This window comes from Mus caroli, unplaced genomic scaffold, assembly GCF_978045245.1.
Source record: "Mus caroli unplaced genomic scaffold, Mus_caroli_1 scaffold_2, whole genome shotgun sequence".
Classification (NCBI taxonomy): Eukaryota; Metazoa; Chordata; class Mammalia; order Rodentia; family Muridae; genus Mus; species Mus caroli.
In genome coordinates, this window is record NW_028227257.1 from 122,353,846 (window position 1) to 122,372,524 (window position 18,679).

The 18,679-nt window shown below is 40.2% G+C and overlaps 1 protein-coding gene across 1 annotated transcript in view; it reads left to right on the top strand.

The window, feature by feature from the left end:
- The window catches only part of Acvr1c (activin A receptor type 1C), an 89,782-nt gene that overhangs the window by 23,176 nt on the left and 47,927 nt on the right, over positions 1-18,679 (top strand). Inside the window, exon 2 of the mRNA XM_021152763.3 lies at positions 11,217-11,447. Coding sequence (XP_021008422.1) covers positions 11,217-11,447 — 231 coding nt within the window. The remainder of the gene's footprint in view (positions 1-11,216; positions 11,448-18,679) is intronic.

Here is an 18,679-nt window from a genome sequence, read left to right on the forward strand (position 1 = left end):
TGTGATGGTTTGAATATGCTTAGCCCAAGGAATGGCACTATTTGGAGGTGTGGACTTTTGGAGTAGGTGTAGCCTTGTTGGAGGAAGTGTGTCACTGTGGGCATGGGCTTCAAGACTCTCCTTCTTGTTGCCTGGAAGTCAGTCTTCTCTTATCAGCCTTCAGATGAAGATGTAGAACTTCCAACTCCTCCTCCTTCCATGTCTACCCGGATGCTTCCATGCTCCCACCATGATGATAACGGACTGAACCTCTGAACCCGTAAGCCAGACCCAGTTACATGTTGTCCTTTATAAGAGTTGCCTTGGTCATGGTGTCTGTTCACAGCAGTAAAATCCCAACTAAGACACCTCCCTTGTCATTCTTTAGCTAGATCCACTTCTTGCTTCAGAGAGCTCCCTGTTATTTCTCGACTCATCTCTTCTTGATCATTTCAGGGGGTGTATATGTGAATTGTGATGTCTCCATGACATTCCTAGGGTGACCATTTCAGGAAGTGAGTCCATGAGAACTCTTGAGGACTACTTCCTCCAGCCCTGGAATTTAACGATGAATTATCAATTGATCATCTGCCTCTCCTTTACAATTTTAATGTCTTCTTTGAAGCAAGACAGATAATCATTCGTCTTCCTACTGTCTTTATTGTTAACTTAGGAGTGGATGCCAGCTTTCTCAAGTCCACGGCATATGTCACACACTACTCTTCTCAGTGCATCTACACTCTTGGGGTCCTCTCGCATTGGGTTCTTGGTTTCTCTACACTTCACTGGATTAAGTATCAGGAGGTGACCTTCATGACTTCAGAGACCTCCAAATGATGAATTCTGATGATTAAGTTCAGCCTGGTCAGGGTAAACTCTCTGGAAACATAATTCTTCCCAACCTGTGGTTCCAACATGGGTTGTCCTTGATTCTCTGAGTGTATTCTCACACACATATACTGCTCTCATGGTATGGTGATACCAGATACCATTGCATGCTGCACTCATCTCTTATAGTTGCAGAATCTTAGACCTTGTCTTACTTAAGGTTTCCATTACTGTGAAGAGATACCATGACCATGGCAACTCTATAAAAAAAAAAAGATAAAATTGGGTCTGTCTTACAGTTTCAGAGGTTAAGTTCGTTATCATCATCGTGTTCCCACCATGGCAGGCAGATGTGGTGCTTGGGGAGCCAATATCTCTACATCGGATCTGTAGGCAGCAGAAGGACACTGGGCAGACCTAAGCATGTATAAGACCTCACAGCCCATTTCCATAGTGACACACTTCCTCCAACAAGGCCACACATCTGAATAGTGCTACACCTTGTGGGCCAAGCTTTCAAACATGTGAGTCTAGTGGGCCATCCCTATTCAAACCACCATAGACCTGAAAGGGAACATTCATGATCATCTAAGAATACCTTCTCAGAGTGACTGATTGAGACATCATCTTAAAAGACTATGTGACTAAAGCGAGGCTTAGACCCTTACATCTAATTTGGCTTTTACCTGTCGTGGCTGGCACAGGACTCCTGAAATGCTGCATTCACTCTCCCATGCAATAGTACATTCTCTTGCTAGAAACTGCATTCTGCTAGAGAGGAGATTACTTGCTGATTATTTTCCATGGAAAAATATTAAAATTGTATATTGGTATACTTGTAATCAACAATTTATCATCAATTAAAGCATATATGAGTAAATTATTTCTGCTCTGTAATAGTTTATATATACATATATATTTATATATGTAACACACACACACACACACACACACACACACACACACACTACCCTTCAAGTCCTGGTAAAGCAACAAAAAGGTTAGGCTGACCAAAAAACAGGATTTGTACCCTACTTCTGACAGAGCCTTTACTGAGAAATTTTGTTACATCAACTTGAAATAATTTCCAATTTGAAAATAGGAAATTGAAATAAATTTAACATTTTTAAAGGATAGCTAGTATTGGCATTTGAAATTTTCCAAAGGTAATCCCTTGATCTTGGACTTAGAACATCCTTATTTGTGAGATGCATTTCCCTCCTTACCTGGTTGGGGACATAACTGAGGAGAAGCAGTTTTCCAGAGTACATGCAGCTTACACTGCAGTGGTGGGATTCTAAGGTTTCAACAAAGGGGAATCTGGGATATGACATTTTATTGTTCGTGATCTGAATAGAGGCCACCTTGGTGTAAAAAGTGGCCCAGTGGCCTGCATACTGCCTTTGCAGCCACTAGGTGGTACCCAGATGCCCCCGAAATCATCCCACCCCTGCAGTCAGTTCCTCTTGGCTGGGCTCTGAGGTAGGAGACAAAGAAAGCAAGCCTGAAGTTTGCAAGGTGGGGACAAAGAGGTGTTCTGTAGTGCCTTACATGGCCGTAGGCGACTCGCGTCCAGGAGGCTCGGAGTCTCTCTTTGCAAGCCAGGGGAAAGGATTGAACATTCCCCGTGGCACAGTCCCTAGGGCCCCCCGTGGAGGCTGGTGACTGGGACACCGGAGGTGGCGATGGGGTGGGCGGCAAGTTGGGAGTCTCTTCCAGCTGGAGAGTGGGAGTGACAGAAGCCGCTGACAGGGAGGGGGCAGGCGAGACACTCCATGCCCGTCTGGTGGGCGAGGGCTGCCGCGGTTTCCCCGGCTGCTGTGGTTTTCCTGGCTGTCTGACAATGCAGAGCTGGCTGCAAAGAAGCTTTTCCGGGTCCCCGTCCAATTGTCTTGAGTTTCTTGTCCCCAGCCCTAGTAGGTTGAAGCAGTGCCCCACCTCGGTGTTCCAACAGCCTGTATTCAAGCATGCTTGTTGTAACACACCAGCCCTTACACCTAGTGGGCAAACGTCCTTTAAGGCATGCTATTAACCTCTGACCTCCCCCACTCTCTTTCTTAACCCAGGGCTTGGGCTATAGCAAAAATAATTTTAAAAATCACTTCGAATGTGCTAAAGAGAAATGTGTATTACCAACATATTCAATACTCATAAAAATTCCATATACACATAAAATTTAACTGTTCTTGACTATTAGTAAATTGGAAGAAAATACTGAATATTTAGAACATATCTAGAGAGAAGATTTGCCCAGGTTTAAGAGAAGGGAGAAATTTCAAGTAAAACATGAGTTTACACGTATGTAAGTATGAATTTGATATAGATTTGGAGACCGCTAATAACAGTAGTCATTTTGGGAATATGAGGATTATGGGTAATTTACTTTCATTTCAATAGCATGCATATTGCTGGATTTGTTTTTGACAAGGAGAGAATCATAAAACCAAAAAGCCAACTACTCATGTTAGAATTCTTGGGCTTCTATCCCTAGCACAGCAAGAAACATGGAGGCAACCAAACGAGAAAAAAGGGGAGGAGGAGGAGGAGGAGGAGGAGGAGGAAGAAGAAGAAGAAGAAGAAGAAGAAGAAGAAGAAGAAGAAGAAGAAGAAGAAGAAGAAGAAGAAGAAGAAGAAGAAGAAGAAGAAGAAGAGGGAGAAGAGGGAGAAGTGGGGGGGGGAGAAGAGAGAGGGAGAAGAGGGAGAAGAAGAAGAATAAGAATAAGAAGAAGAAGAAGAAGAAGAAGAAGAGGGAGAAGAGGGAGAAGTGGGGGGGAGAAGAGAGAGGGAGAAGAGGGAGAAGAAGAAGAAGAAGAAGAAGAAGAAGAAGAAGGAGGAGGAGGAGGAGGAGGAGGAGAAGAAGAAGAAGAAGAAGAAGAAGAAGAAGACAGGGTTAACGGAAAGCAGGCCTATGAAGTGGGGAAGTGAGGAGGGCTTCCATCTTTGCAAATGCTTTTACAAGTTATTTGGAGAACAAAACAGGTTTAACTCCTTTAACTGGGAAGTGAAGATTAGTATAGGCTACCACTGTCACGTGTCACCTTATTTAGATTGCAGGGAACCAAACGCTGACGCTCATCCTGTGGTGCTTTCGTACAATACCAGTGGAAACTTTAACTGGAAAGTCCTTTCACAATAGCTATCAAGAATGTCTAATGTTGTAATCGCAGTCTGCGACACCTGCCTAGCAAACGCTCAGTGCAGGGTTATTTATTTGCAAAAACTGAAAACAATCAAAATACCTAAAATTAAGAAAATGCTGTCTACTTCCATGTTCAGTGATGACAGCGCTATGCGTTCCATTAGATGATTATAACAAAGACAATGTTGTGATCGTGCCGTCAATGGAAGAAATGAATGTATGAGCAGCACCTAAGTTGTGTTAATAGATTCACGTATGAACAACTCATGTGTAAGACTGGAAGAAAACACGTGATGACAAAAATAACTATAGGTTGTATGATTTTTAGCTCTGAATGCATATGTTTTCAGTTTTCTACAAATTGTAGTCCAGCCCATCCCTGTAGTCCAGCTCACCTCTCAGTCCAGGCCACCTCTATAGTCCAGCCCACCCCTGTAGTCCAGCCCACCTTTGTAGTCCAGCCCATCTCTATAGTCCAGCCCGCCCCTGCAGTCCAGCCCACCCCTGCAGTCCAGCCCACCTCTATAGTCCAGCCCATTCCTATAGTCCAGCCCACCCCTATAGTCCAGCCCACCCCATATAGTTCAGCACACTTCTAGCGCACCGGTATCATACAGTGAGACTCTGCTGTAGGTGTTGGGAATATGCTTGGACAGAAATGGAGAAGGCATCATGTTTTGTAACATTTTCATTATTCTGGAACAAATACAATAAATGAACTAATTATAGATTTGTGGGAAGAACCGAGAAAAGCAAGGAACAGATTCCTGATCAAGGGGATTTTGGGAGATTTTACCCAGGTGGAGACATCTGAGCTGAGGCCTGAAGAATTAGAAGGAAGGGGAGAGGTGCTTCGGGTGAGGGTGGGAGGAGTCACTTTATGAGACATACAAAGGAGACCAGAGATCTGAACCCAACATTAAAAATGCATTAAGAGCTCAGAGTTTTAGCCTGTGGACCTCTAGCACTGTTGACTTACTTTATTCTAGACATGACTGGAGACTACTGAGCATTGCTTGTATCCTGAGCAGTGGACAGTACATTTTAAAGGATGGAGGGAGAGTAATTGCTATCCTAAGAGTGTGTCAGAGGAACAGTGTCTCCTGATGAGGATGTGCGTGCTTTCTGATGAGATACTCCAGATTGGGTATTTCCTGTTGTACAAGACTACTACATAATCGAGACTTGGTCAAGAGACTCAAGAAAGTTTGTGCCCTCTCTCAGGGGAAAAGTATTTAGATAATTCCGCACTTTGCAATCACCACACAGGTCCCACCCTGGCTACCCAGCCTGTTGCCCATTGGTGTCTTACTTTCAATGATCTGAAGGAGTGGACTGCCATCTTCCAATCTAACATTTCTATTTTGTATTCACTTATTTTAAGGGATATTTTAATAGGATCTACACAAAAAGTTTTGTCACATATTGGCTAACTGGGAAATACCCCCTAATTGCTGATTTCTGTATGTGGCATATTGTAGGGTCTATGAGGCTAATACTCTAATCTTTTTGAGACAGATCCTTGAAAAGAATCTTTGCTGATAAGCAAAAACATGCAAATGAGAACTTTCTGGTTTTTAAATTGCGTTATAATCTCATGTCACCATAATTATCTTTTCTGTGCCTTGTGACAACTTTGAGGCTATAAGTAAACAACACACTTTGGCCTTACTTACACATTATATTTTGAAACATTATTCGGAAACATTTTTCTTTCTGCATGAGAGAATCTGGAGTCCTCAGATTACTGGGTGTGGAACGCACGAGCTGCCTTTGGTCTTGAGTGTGTGATCTATGACAGTGGGTATACTATGTATGATTGAAGGGTTAAGCATCTGTCTCTGAATATTTAATACCACTCACAGAGCCTGCAAACCTTCAGGTTTCTATCCTTCCCCCTTTATTTCCTTAAAACTTGCAGAGAATAGAAAGAACAATGTCTTCTCATTTGATGTTAGTCTTTTATTAGGTAGATGGTCTTTAACATTGACCAGAGAAGTTTGAATGGATAGTGAAACAGCAGGGCTCTCACACTACCTGAAACATTAGTGCGATTTGAGAGGATCAACCTTGCCTTCTCTGGGTGCACATATGTTTCAACATCAGTGCTCTCTTCCTCTCCATGACAGATAAGAATTGCTAAGGCCCTTACACCGAGATAATGATGCAAGCTCAGAGCAACAGAAACCAGGACTTCTGTTTGGGGTCTGGAAGAGACTAAGAAATTTGACTAAGGCCTGAGTCCTAGCAGTTAATCACTTTTTATTAAATACCGTATTTCCACTGAGGAACTCCAAATGGTCAGTGTGTTGTGCTCTTCCTGAGCCTCATGGCTAGAAGTTAAATCAGGCTTCCCGGATGGGATCCCTCTTGGCAGGTATTGCATTGCTTCTGAGCAAGCAGGCCATGGCTTCCTGAGTTAGAGGCATAACTGCCACATTGAGCAAAAGAACATTTTCTCACAGATAGCCCAACAAATAGAGTTTCTCTGTGACGAGTTTGTATTAAAAGCCCTTTAGGCCAAAGCCATGCGTTTATGTTGCCCATATTTCTTTAACACTGTTTTCTTTTTCAGTCTTGTTTTCTCCTTACCAGTAAGGAAGGCAAAGCCAGATGTGGTTGTATGTACCTATAGTCCAAGCCTTTGGGAGGCTGAGGCAGGAGAATTCCCCAAAATCTAGTATTCGCCTGGGCAGTGTAGTGACATAGTAAGATCAGTCTAAAAGGGAGGTAGGAAAGGGCAACAGGGAAATTCTGTTCAGATTCTCTACTGCCACTTGCCTTGTGTCTTTCCTGTGCACTTTCAGCTCTTTGATGAGCTTGGACTAATCCCCCTGTTATTTTAGAAGTCTACAAACGATGAGCAGGTCACATCTAAAACACATTTTCAATTAAAAAAGAAAATCGGGCTTGATAGCCTGGGATAAAAGTGGAGCTAGTGGACAAAGTAAACTAATTATTGGGGAAAGAGGCGTGAGTATGGAGTCAGATGTTCGAGGTGGTCACTACATAGTTCAGCACATGGTTTCAAGATGTAGGAAACAAGTAAGATAAAGCTGATATACTGAAAGGACTATCCCAAATTATTTGTCAAAAAATTGTCTTTTTAATGACATAGGATCTAAAGACACACAACACACACACACTTTGTAGCTTAATAATTTTTACACTTTGGTCAACAGGGTATGCTAGTCATCATGTGTAAAAATGGGTGAAAATTTACTTTCTGTTTGATAAGGAATGTGCACATCCTTTGGTAGATGTGGGTAACAGATGTCTTTTGGGTAACAGATGTCTTGGCTTTTATAGACTAATTGGCAAAGAGGGAGAAAAAGGGAGATAATTAAAGGGGTGGGAAGAGACACGAGAAAAGTGCAGTCCTCATGTTGGGAAAAGGTCTAATAGACCTCCTTATTACAGATAATTGCCTCTTTCTTCAACTTCATTTGCTGTCTTATACCATATGACTTAAGTACATTGTAAGGGAAAGTGTAAGATAGAGAACCACAAGGAGGGGCTGCTATCTGCTAACGACCAGATTTATCCTGCCATGGAATATTTTAGAAGAACTGACTCAATTAGCATCAGGTTTAAAAAAGCAAAATAGGAAAGCATAAATCAAATCAATAATGGCAACTTCTATTTTAATTGGCAGCTTAAGGTTCTGTGTTGAGGATGGTTGATGTAAATAGTCTCTAATTATACAAGTGCAACTACATAGAGGATTGGTGAGACGTCAAGAGGAGAGATAGGATATGGCATGTATTACGCTTACATCGTAGGTCTCATTTAATTTGCTGTATATTTCTCGTCAGTGCAGGAGTCTGCCAACTGACCTGGAGTAAGTGGGGACATTGAACAGATGTTTGAAACCATTACCATTAACAATCCTCAATTTTGCCAGCGTTTTCTATTATGCAAGGTTTAAAGTCGGGTGTTGTTTTCTGTGTCTTCTCTATGGTCTATATTATCTTGCTTTGTAACTTTTATTTTAAACTGACAGAAATTCTATAGCCTCTTAAGAAATGAGTGGAAATACTATATGATATTGGTAAGAAATACTATATGATAATTTTTATAAAGATCCAGTCAGTGATTTGAAAAGAAATATAGGGGATGTGGTTGGGAGATACACAGAGGCCTACTTAATGCAGAATTTAGATAAGTAATTTAGAACAAATAATTTAGATATTTGTTCTAGCTGTAAGACATATGCTACTGATTTTTATTTGACTATGCATCCTGCCAGTAAACTGGTAGATAGAAAAATATCTACCTGGTTTTGAATTTAATTGAAATAATACTGATCAAAATTTCAGATATCAATAATATTAACTAATTTTTTTCTCTTATATTAATGTTATATTATATTTAGCACCTAGAAACTAGTGGGGGTGACAAGACTAGTTCTTGCCACCATGGCAACTTTGGTGGGACAGAAACAAGATTGCTTGTGTAGGCTAAAGGTTGTTATATTCAGTCAATTACTTGATTTTTTTGTGCCTCATTTCATAGCTGTAAAATGCAGATACTGACAACCAAGTTGCCCTGAGAATTGTACACCATGATAAATGCACATGAAGTCAGCTTAAATGTTGAGATCATGATGGCTGTTTTCAGTCAGTGGGGCCCTACATCCCTTAGTTGGTTGCCTTGACTTCCCACCTTAGCTCCTCCTGGAAACAAAAGAACTAAGATTTTAAGAAAGATGTCTTTCATGTGTATGGGTCCTTTTCTTACATGTATGTCTGGGCCCCATGTGCATGCGGTGCCCAGGAAGGAAGACCAGAAAAGGGCAATGAATACATTGGAACTGGAGTTACAGTTAATCATGAGCATCCATTTGGGTGGCAAGAATCGATTCCAGGTCCTGTGTAAGAGAATCAAGCACTTTTCACTGGTGAGACAGCTCTCTAGCCCAGACAATTTAAGATTTGAATGACCATAGTGATAAAGGGTTTGAACTAGTATGTCATAGGGCTAGTCTACTGACTTCCAGCCCCTTACTTTTGAGGGTACAAACCAGACCTAGAGTGGCTAGTGTTTTTCATGCTTTATAATATCAGACTTTTACAAATTGTAAATTTAGAGTCATCATATCTGTCAAGTGCAGATAGTGCATCCTCCACTGGGGATGTCATGATTTCTGGACCTGGTACACTTACTTTGGTTCACTTACAAAGGATGCTGTTGTTCCCCAAAGTCAGCCAGCAAGTGAGGACCAAAGCCAGGCAGAGATTTCCTTTCTTGTTTGCACGAACTGTGGTAAAATTTAAGAAATGTATTAAAATTTATCAAAACAATACAGATCAACCTTAGTTGTTATTCCTTCACTGCTATTTTTGTTTGTTACATTAGGTTTATATCTTATTTCTAGATGTTAAAAACTAATGGGATCAGAGAAAAACCCTTGCAAAGCACAAGGACACTCAGTCCCACTGGTGGAGACCCATTTCTTTGTTAGGCTTGTTAAGCGGCTGGTATATCTTGCTTCATGTAGCTTACTCCTGCGTGGAGGACGGAGGTCGGCTGATGGTTTCTGTAAGAAAACTAGTTTTACTTTCTTGAGTGTTAGGAGAGGCTGTTACTAATGCTTGTGTCATATTTCCTATGTACCAGAAATGGGTGCAAAGGATTTTTATGATTAATTTACTTTCCATAGCAACAGGATGAGGAAATCTGTTGTCATTGTAGTTAGCACCTTTCAGATGAGACCTAGAGGGACCAAATAATGCCCAAGATCGCAAAGTTTGCACAATCAGGTGCTGAAGACACTTGCCAGGTTGGGAAATGCTATGACTCCACAATTAGAGATACCTGGGTTAAAGGCTGCTCTTCAGGTGGTTACTCTTCTATATAAGGACACTGATTTAATGTGCTTCTGTTATCATTTCTGACAGGGGCTTACTATGGATCTCTGTTGGGCTGGAATTTGCAGAAATCCATCTGCCTCTGCCTCCTGAGTGTTGAGATTAAAGGTGTGCTCCATCTTAATACATGTTTTAGTTTCTTTGGTTGTGAGTCTCAGCCTTTAATGGCTGCGTCATCTCTCCAGCCTCCTTAACACATTTCTTAATCATTTGGTTTTGTACACCTGGCTCTGTGGAATCTCAGCCAACCTAAAATATCTGATCCTACTACAGCTCATTACTATTGATAGAAAGGGTACTTATTCGTGATTAGTCATTTATAAATTGAATATTTTATTAGTATAAAATTGGGTCTAGCTTTAGTAATTAGAAATTTAAAGACTAATTTTATTACCAGTGTTTGTATGGCACAATATTGGATATTAACATAATTTGGGGGGGCAGTTATGATTTAACAAAATATTCATTAAATTCATGACAGAAATACTATGATTTCAGTATTTAGAAATGATCTTTTGAAATGAAAATCTGAATAAATTACAACCTCTGTACTCTACTGACAACATTTCATATCAAGATAGAAATATCAAACCACTTGAGCGTATATTTGTGAGAGTATGAGCGTGTATGCTAAGAAGAATGTTAAGATGACATGTTAATAAACAGATTAATTTAACAATGCCAATGTTTTGAGTGTTTTATTGTCAACATTATATTAAACTCTATTATCAATGTGTTTTCTTCAGTGGAATAGAGGTACACATTAAAAAATTGTCTGAAGGTTAAAGTCTGCATTAAATGGCTGCCATTCTAAAACACATTCTTTAGTGGGAGGGGAGGACAAGTAGAATGGCTCACCAATGCCTTAAAGGTGCCTACAACAACCACCACAGCCTTGAGATGCAACAAATAAAAGCATCACCGATGGTTTTAGACCTATGTGTTTCTGGAATTTGTTTTGTGTTGAGCACATTCATTTAAAAGTTTGGAGAAGTATAAATGAACAGGGTGTGCTGGCTTGTTGGGTGGCAGTTGCCCTCGCCTCTCGTCATTGTTCTGGAAGCCGTGCCAGCAGGCTCCTCTTGTTGCTGAGATACTGTTTCCTAGCATTTCATAGGAGCTATTGATTTGGGAGTAAACTGATGGAGCTCAAGAAGGATTTAGAGCACGGACCCAGAAAACAGTAACTATAGGGGACAACTGTATAAATTATAATAGCTATACAAAGGATGATTAATTGAGTAGCCTGTTTGATAAAGCACAGGATCAAGAGGGCATCTTTATCACATTTATAACCTGTCTTCACGTTTTGTTAAGACTGAGTTTCTATTCTCAAGCACCACACTATAACTCCCTCTGCCGTGTCTGCCTTCTAAAACTTCTTGACTTCCTCTTTCCAGGACTGAAATGTGTGTGTCTTTTGTGTGATTCTTCAAACTTCACCTGCCAAACGGAAGGAGCATGTTGGGCCTCTGTCATGCTAACCAATGGGAAAGAGCAGGTGATCAAATCATGTGTGTCCCTCCCGGAACTAAATGCTCAGGTCTTCTGTCACAGTTCCAACAACGTGACCAAAACCGAATGTTGCTTCACAGACTTCTGCAACAATATCACACTGCACCTTCCCACAGGTAAGATGGTTGCTTAACCACACTCCTTCCTAGTCACATTTCAGTTTGGAAGATGATAGCATGGCAGAAAACAAACTGTCTAATGTTTCCTAAGATAAAAATGTGTGTTTTGCAGCTCTTCTCGTTTTCAGCTGGTGGAATTCTCTAGAGTCTAGCTGAGGTTTTTTTTTTTTTTTTTTTTTTTAAACAATTTTTTTTTTAAATTGCACATCACTGTCAAAATGGTGACAATAGTGTCATAATCTTGGGGGAATTTGACCAAATGAGTTACGGTTTCTTGACATAATTAATGGACCCAAACTAAAATCTAAGTTTCTGTGAATTCTTTTTATCAAAGAAAGAAAAAGAAACTATCTAACCTACAGTGATAGAAGACCATTGGCCTACCCCAGTAGAAGGGAAGGAACCGGGAGAGTGTTTAGAATGACAGCCGTGTCATGGTCATATACCACTTAGGCTTCATCCAACTGCACTTCTAGAGCATGCAGGCTTTATTATGTTAAAAAATCACCCCTCAGGAACACTGCAATGTTAAAAAAACGAGACTAGTTCCTGACTGAGGAACCTAACAGTGTACATTTTATTCGCCCAAGACCCTTTGATTGACCAAGTGCATAGCAGCATCTTATCCTGGAAGAGATGTTGTTAGGTTCCTGTCCTGTCCTCATGCTGACTGACCAAAATTGGCCTTAGGATAGGCTACTGCTATAGCCAATGGACTTCCCTCTTCAGCCCCTGCACCTTTTGGATCTTGTCACTGATAAGACCATCAGTAAATGTAAAGTCTGACTTTAGGATGCCTCCGGATCTCAGGTAAACTAAGGAAGGGCATGTCCATGGGCATTCAGATCATCACCGAGTCCAGGAAAGCTATGTATAAGACAGGGAGAGGAAATACCATCTAAACCCACACTATGGGGCTTTAGCACATGACATTGGCCAACTATAACTTACCAGGTTGAACGATGTGAAGTTATACTTGGAATAGTGTTTCCTAAAGCATGAAATAGGTACCACAGTAGTACTATTGAGAATTTTTAGGTAACTATTAAAGTGGTAACCATGATATTGAAGTTCATCTGTGCACAAATAGGTATGCACTGAAATACCACAATGAACTTTGTTAGTGTGTACAACTCATTTATGTTGATCCAAAACTCTAAACACTTAAAAAAACAAACTATATTGAATAATATTGAATTATAGAATTGGTTTTTCTAATTCATTTAGTTATTTCTTATCAAGAAGTCTTGTTTGTTTATTTGTTTAGTTTGTCTTTCAAGAAAGGGTTTCTCTGTGTAACCTGGCGGTCCTGGAACTCAGAGATTTGTCTGCCTCTGCCTCCTGAGTGTTAAGACTAAAGGGATGCATTGCTACTGACTGGCTCTTTTTAGTTTTTACGTTAAACATTATGTTCAGTTTCAATTTGTGTAAAATGACACAGTACATAATAGTGAGGGAAAGGTATAATTTAATTTATTTTTTCCCATGTGGTAAAAAGTTGATTCAACAACCAGCACAGGTTGTTAAAAGCTCTGGCCTTTGGGTTGGAGAGATGGCTCATGGGTTAAGAGAATTGGCTATTCTTCCTGAAGACCCTGATCTGTTTCCTAGCATCGACAGAGCAACCCATATATCCCTCTATAACTCCATTTCAAACGGCTCTTCTCCCTTTTCTGTCTCCTGTGAGCATTGTACGTACTTAGTACACACATGCAAGCAAACATCTCTATTTATAACATAAAAACAAATAATGTTTTTAAAATCTCTATCCTTTCTGTATAGAGTTTTTTGACATTTAAGTTGAAAATAAAGTAGATTCATGTGTATATGTGTATATATGAATATATATTTAAGTGGGCACATTTATGGCTGCTTTGTGCTATGTAGTTGCTATGTGGCATAGGCTACAACTGAACGGTCTTAATTATTACAGGTTTTTAATAAATATTGAAATTAGGATGTATGACTCTTCTAACTTCTTTTAAAAAACTGATTTGAGTATTATACATAATTTTCATTTAGTCAGTTTGATTATTTCTATAAAACACATACTGAGATTTTGATTAATTGGGTTGAATGGATAGAAAAATGTGGAGAAAATAGTCATGCTAACAATGTTGATCTATGAACATAATATGTTTTCCCATTTATCTTGTTCTCCAGTTACTCTTAGTCATGCTTCGTAGTTGTCAGGGAATATATCTTAGGAATATTTCATCAAGTTTACTAAACTCTTCAATGTGATTGTGTGATTGTGAATGTCATTAAAAAATATTTACTCTCATATAATATATCTCCAGCGCAGCTCTGCCTCTCTCCATTCCTCTCAGCCCCCCCACCCCCATTTTCTTTTCCTCCAAATCCATTCCCCCACTCCTGTCTGCCCCCAGAAAAGAGCAAGTCTCCCAGGGGCTTGCTGGAACTTGGTACAATAAGAGCAGGTACAAACACTCACATCAGGACTGGGTGAGGCAACCTAGTAGGTGGAAAAGGATCCCAAGAGTAGGCGAAAGAGTCACAGACACCCTGAGTCTGACAGCCAGGAGTCTCCCTGAAGACCAAGCCAACAACCATAACATACATGCAGAGGACCTAGCGCAGACCTACGCAAGCTCTGCTGCAGCAGCTTTAGTCTCTGTGAGCCCCTGTGAGCCCTGCTCAGTTGATTCTTAAAACTGAGGCTATGATCTCCCTGTGATCTCGATCCCTCTTGCTCCTACAATTCTTCCTCATCTTAAGTAGGGTTTCACTTAACCCTCAAGAGACTGGAGGCCCTAGGGAGTTTAAAGGCCAGGTGGGGTGGGAGCGGGGGGTGGGGGTGCGGGGGAAGGACATCCTCCTGGAGACAGGGGGTGGGGAAGAGGTATGAGATGTGGAAAAGTTGAAGGGTAGACAGGGGGCGGGGGGAATAAAATCTGGAGTGTAAAAAATAAATAAATAAAAAAGTTAAAACAGAAAAAAACCCACCATTATGCTTACTACTAAGAAGAAAATAATAATAATAAAAAGGAGGGTGAAAAAAAAGGAGGGTGCCCAGACCTCCAAGGGGAGGGACTTGATGGAGACCTCCAAGCTAGACTCTCCCCTGATCAGTGTTTGTCTGTGGGTGTCCGCATTGCTCCTAACAGCTGCTGTAGGCATCTGCTCTGACGGTGACTGAACTACACACGAGTCTGTGAACACATCAGAACATTGGAATGATTTCATTGATTTTTTTTTTAATGCCAGTCATATTTGGTTCTACTCCGGGCTATCCTGGCTTCACTTCCTGATCCCCGAGGCAGTGTAGGACCTGGGCCTTCAAGGGTGGGTGTGTGGGACTCCAATTAGACCAGTCATTGGTTGGCATGAATGGCATTTTACTATCTCAGTTTGTAAATGTTAACTTCTCCCATGTGAAAAAGTAAATTTTGTTAATTGATCTTACATCGGGATTGTGTAGACCGTGTATTAGTTCTAGTGTCCTATAGTCATTTTAAAATTCTACATTCTGACTTGTGTTCATTTCGTTTCTCTTTCTTCTGTTTTTACCCAACTGGGAACCTCTAATGTTTTGGTTAACATTTGGAGGCTGTGGAAGAAAAGACTTGCTGTCTCCCTGGAAAGTGCTTTGCCCCCTTTTTACTTTTTACTTTGTTTGTATATTTGTTGGCGGTTCTGGCTTGAGGTATAGCTTGTTCCTACTCACTTCGTAGCTCAAGCTGCTCTCAAATTCACGGCTGTCTCTGTGTCTCCAGATTCCAAACTACTGAGGTTTGCAGGGTTGTGTCCAGCTATTATGTTAACAGTGTTAATGGAAAGATCTCTCTGTTATTTTTCATTTAGGTGAAACATTTTTTTAAAATTATTAAGTGTATATTCATTTTTATCCAAGCATTTTCATGACTTTATTAAGATTACTCTATGACAATGGGTTGCCGTAATTGAGTTCTAAATATTATCCATAGAAGAGGAAATGTATGTTTTGTAGCCATTAACTATTATGTCTACAAGAAATGCTGTGTACATCATTGAATTCCAACCCCTTTATTGAAACTAAGAATTCGTACCATTTAGTGGCAGTTTATGGTAGATGGGGATTAAATTGAATAGGGCTACTTGTAGGACATGTAGACTCTTTCTATGGTGCTGTTCTGGCCGGGATGGGAGTAAAGGGGTAGGGAGGAGCTAAAAATGGCTATTAGCAATGCATGGACCAGGAGCTATATGAAGAAAGGCTAAAAACTGTAAGCTAAGCATCCGCACAACTGGTGCCAACAATTGCACCATTTTCATGTCCTCAGAGAGTGTGGTCGGTAACCATGCTCTGCCTATTCCGGAGATGTCAGTTTCAAATGTGATCATGTACATACTGAAATATAGAAAAGCACTCTGAAAAGCAGGGTGCTATCTCTGCAGTACTTGACAGCGAGCTTCATGTCCATGGTCAGCTCTGTAGAAAGAGTCAGGAGCTGACCAGAAGCCTTGAGTAGATGTGGAACCTCTCTTTAGGATTGTGAAAGGATCTTTGCCCTCATGCTTCCTACCTTTCATCCATCACCCAGGCCATTTGTGGATGGGTGATTTGATGAAGAACCAAGTCTTTGCTTCAGGTGGCCCTCTTTTTCCCCTCAAGTCTTGTTTGTAGTACCTGGCCTCTTGGTTCCTTTGTGACAAAATTTCTACATTGAATAAAGCTTGTGCCTCCTCCACCCCATTTGCACACTGCTGTGGTCCTAGTAACACACAGCTGGAAACTGCTGGCGCTTACTTTCTTCCTTCTTCAAAATGCTTTTAAATGTTTGATGCTAATTCCTAACAGCTTATAGGGGCTTTCATTCGGGCTTCTATTGTGACACAGAAAGACACTCATTTTGTATAATTTGTTTCACCTCACATGGACATAGAACAAGATTTTTACAAAACAAATCTTTAAAATGTATAAGGTACTTCAATCATTGCTATTTCCTTTTAAAAAAAAGTGCCCGTTGGCTCCCACGGATAGGCTTTTTCACAGCTTAAGAAACACCGCTTTTTAACTGACTTTAAAGGGTAGAATTTGTAAATGGAGCAAGGGCATTTATTATTTTAATTCATGAATATAAAAAACTATTCAAAATGTTAGTTACTATTTTAATTTCACACATTTTTCCTTTAAGTGGCCTAAAATTGATTAGATTTCAGACAAATTAATTCACATCACTAAGACTGAAATTTAATTTAGATCATATTTAAATTGAATCATTTGCTCTTAAAACGTACCTTCTGGTTTAATTTTACACATGGGTATAATTTTCAGGAGTTAGCAGTTTTATTTGATAGAAGTAAGCTTATATTTTGGGAGAAGTGTAATACTAGGAAATTTTCTCTCTTTCTTGAAGTTTATTAAAACAGTTATTGTTGAGATGTTGCTGAAGAAAGAAATAATTTTCCAAGTTCAATATGAGCACAAATATAAGTGTGTTATTTTTTTTTTGAAATTTGGAAAGCAACAACCATTTCACAAACTAACCTTTTTTTTTGGACTAGTACTTAAGTTCGTGCCTTTACAAACAACAAACATGTCAAGCCCACAAAACAAATGTGGTATCATATGTTTAAAATTTTAATATAGATTATGCAAATGAATTAAACAAGAGAAACTCCTGTTTTCTAGAGCCTTCTCTGTCTAATCTCTTTTTCGTGTCTACTTTTAGAGCAGAAGGAAAAACCTGTATTACTCACTGCCTCTTCCTGGAGTTGTGTTTCTCATTTTGACCCTGTGCCCTTCCACCTAGTCCTCCCTACAGATATGACAGTTACAGTTCTCAGTTCTTCTGAAATACGGAGAGATGATATTTTGGCTAGAATATTTTACTTTCAGAAGTAAAAGAAGTAATCCTAGCCCTTCAAGAATATTTCTAGTTCAAAGGGAATATATTGATTTGCATATGTTGGTGTGCACGGAGGCGAACATCTGTGTAGAACAAACAAATAATAGGTAAAAATTTTCTATACCTAGGGTATATTTGTCCCCACAATGACGCCTTTGAGTTCCATAGTCCACTCCCCTCATTTTTTCTCACATTCCTTTATGAATGTTACCATGAAAGCACAGCTCTCACCTCAAAGGGCATCACTGATTGATTGATGAGGAATATTATCTAAAGCTTTTTTTTTTTTTTTAATCTGTTTATCAGGATGTTCAGTTCGGCTTTATCTGCTAGCTCCCTGATGTTAGGTCTGCAATGATTGACTCTAAAGATATTTCAGAGTAAATTGACTTTAGACTCTGGACCTGTGACTTCCAAACTTCTTTGTGTCATTGATATTCTCAGCTAGAGAAGCACAGCTCCTTTCCAGGAATTCTTCTCTACTCCGACTTGGTATAAACTGGACTTTATAAACTCCTCCCTCCTTCCACCCCTCTCCCCCCACCCCTACTTTTGACATTTAACCACTTCAGCATCTACAGCTTCTGTGGGCTGAAGTCTGCAGCTTTGGGGACTGCTGATTCATGCTTTCTGGCTTAATTCCTTGTTTGTGATTTTTGTATGTGCGTTTGTTTTGGCATCCTTAGCTGGAGAAATGGTAAAAACCTAGCTTAAATGAATTTCCTCAGAAAAGACTGAGATTAATTTTTGTCAAGTGTCTCCGGGTGCCGTCCACTCAAATCCGTTCCATGTTGTAATTAACTATTTTGGGTAAATATAGAGAGTGGGTTCTAAGCCTGCTTTTCCTTCCTTCCTCCCCTACTCTTTCTCCTTCTCTTCTTCCTTCCCCTCCTCTTTCCTTCCCCTTCTTTCCCTCCCCTTTCCACTTCTTTTTCCCTTTCCCCTTTCCTGTCCATTCCTTCTCTTTCTGTTCTACTGAAAGCAATGGTTGAGAGAGAAGACTATACTCTGTCTTCCTCTTGAATATTTTTGTTTCCTTTGTTTTCAAGGCAGTGTCACCTGTAGCTGCCTAGTCAGGCATCTCAGGCCTGACTTTTCGTTGTTTCAGGACTAGGTTTTATCTCCTGTCTTTGTGCAATAAGCACTTGGCCACCATGACAGGGCAGACAATTCCAGGGTACATTGGCAGATCCTCCTGTACTTTAAGCACTGTCTGGATTTTCACTGTCATTTTGGCTGCTGAGCAATTCACCCCCTATCCCCCCCCACCTCCTGCCCCAACCATGAAACAGAAGAAAATCATTTCTATTTTACTTAGCATTTCAATGTATACAATACGAGAAAGAGTGCCCATGGCCATCTAAAGAGGAGCTTGGC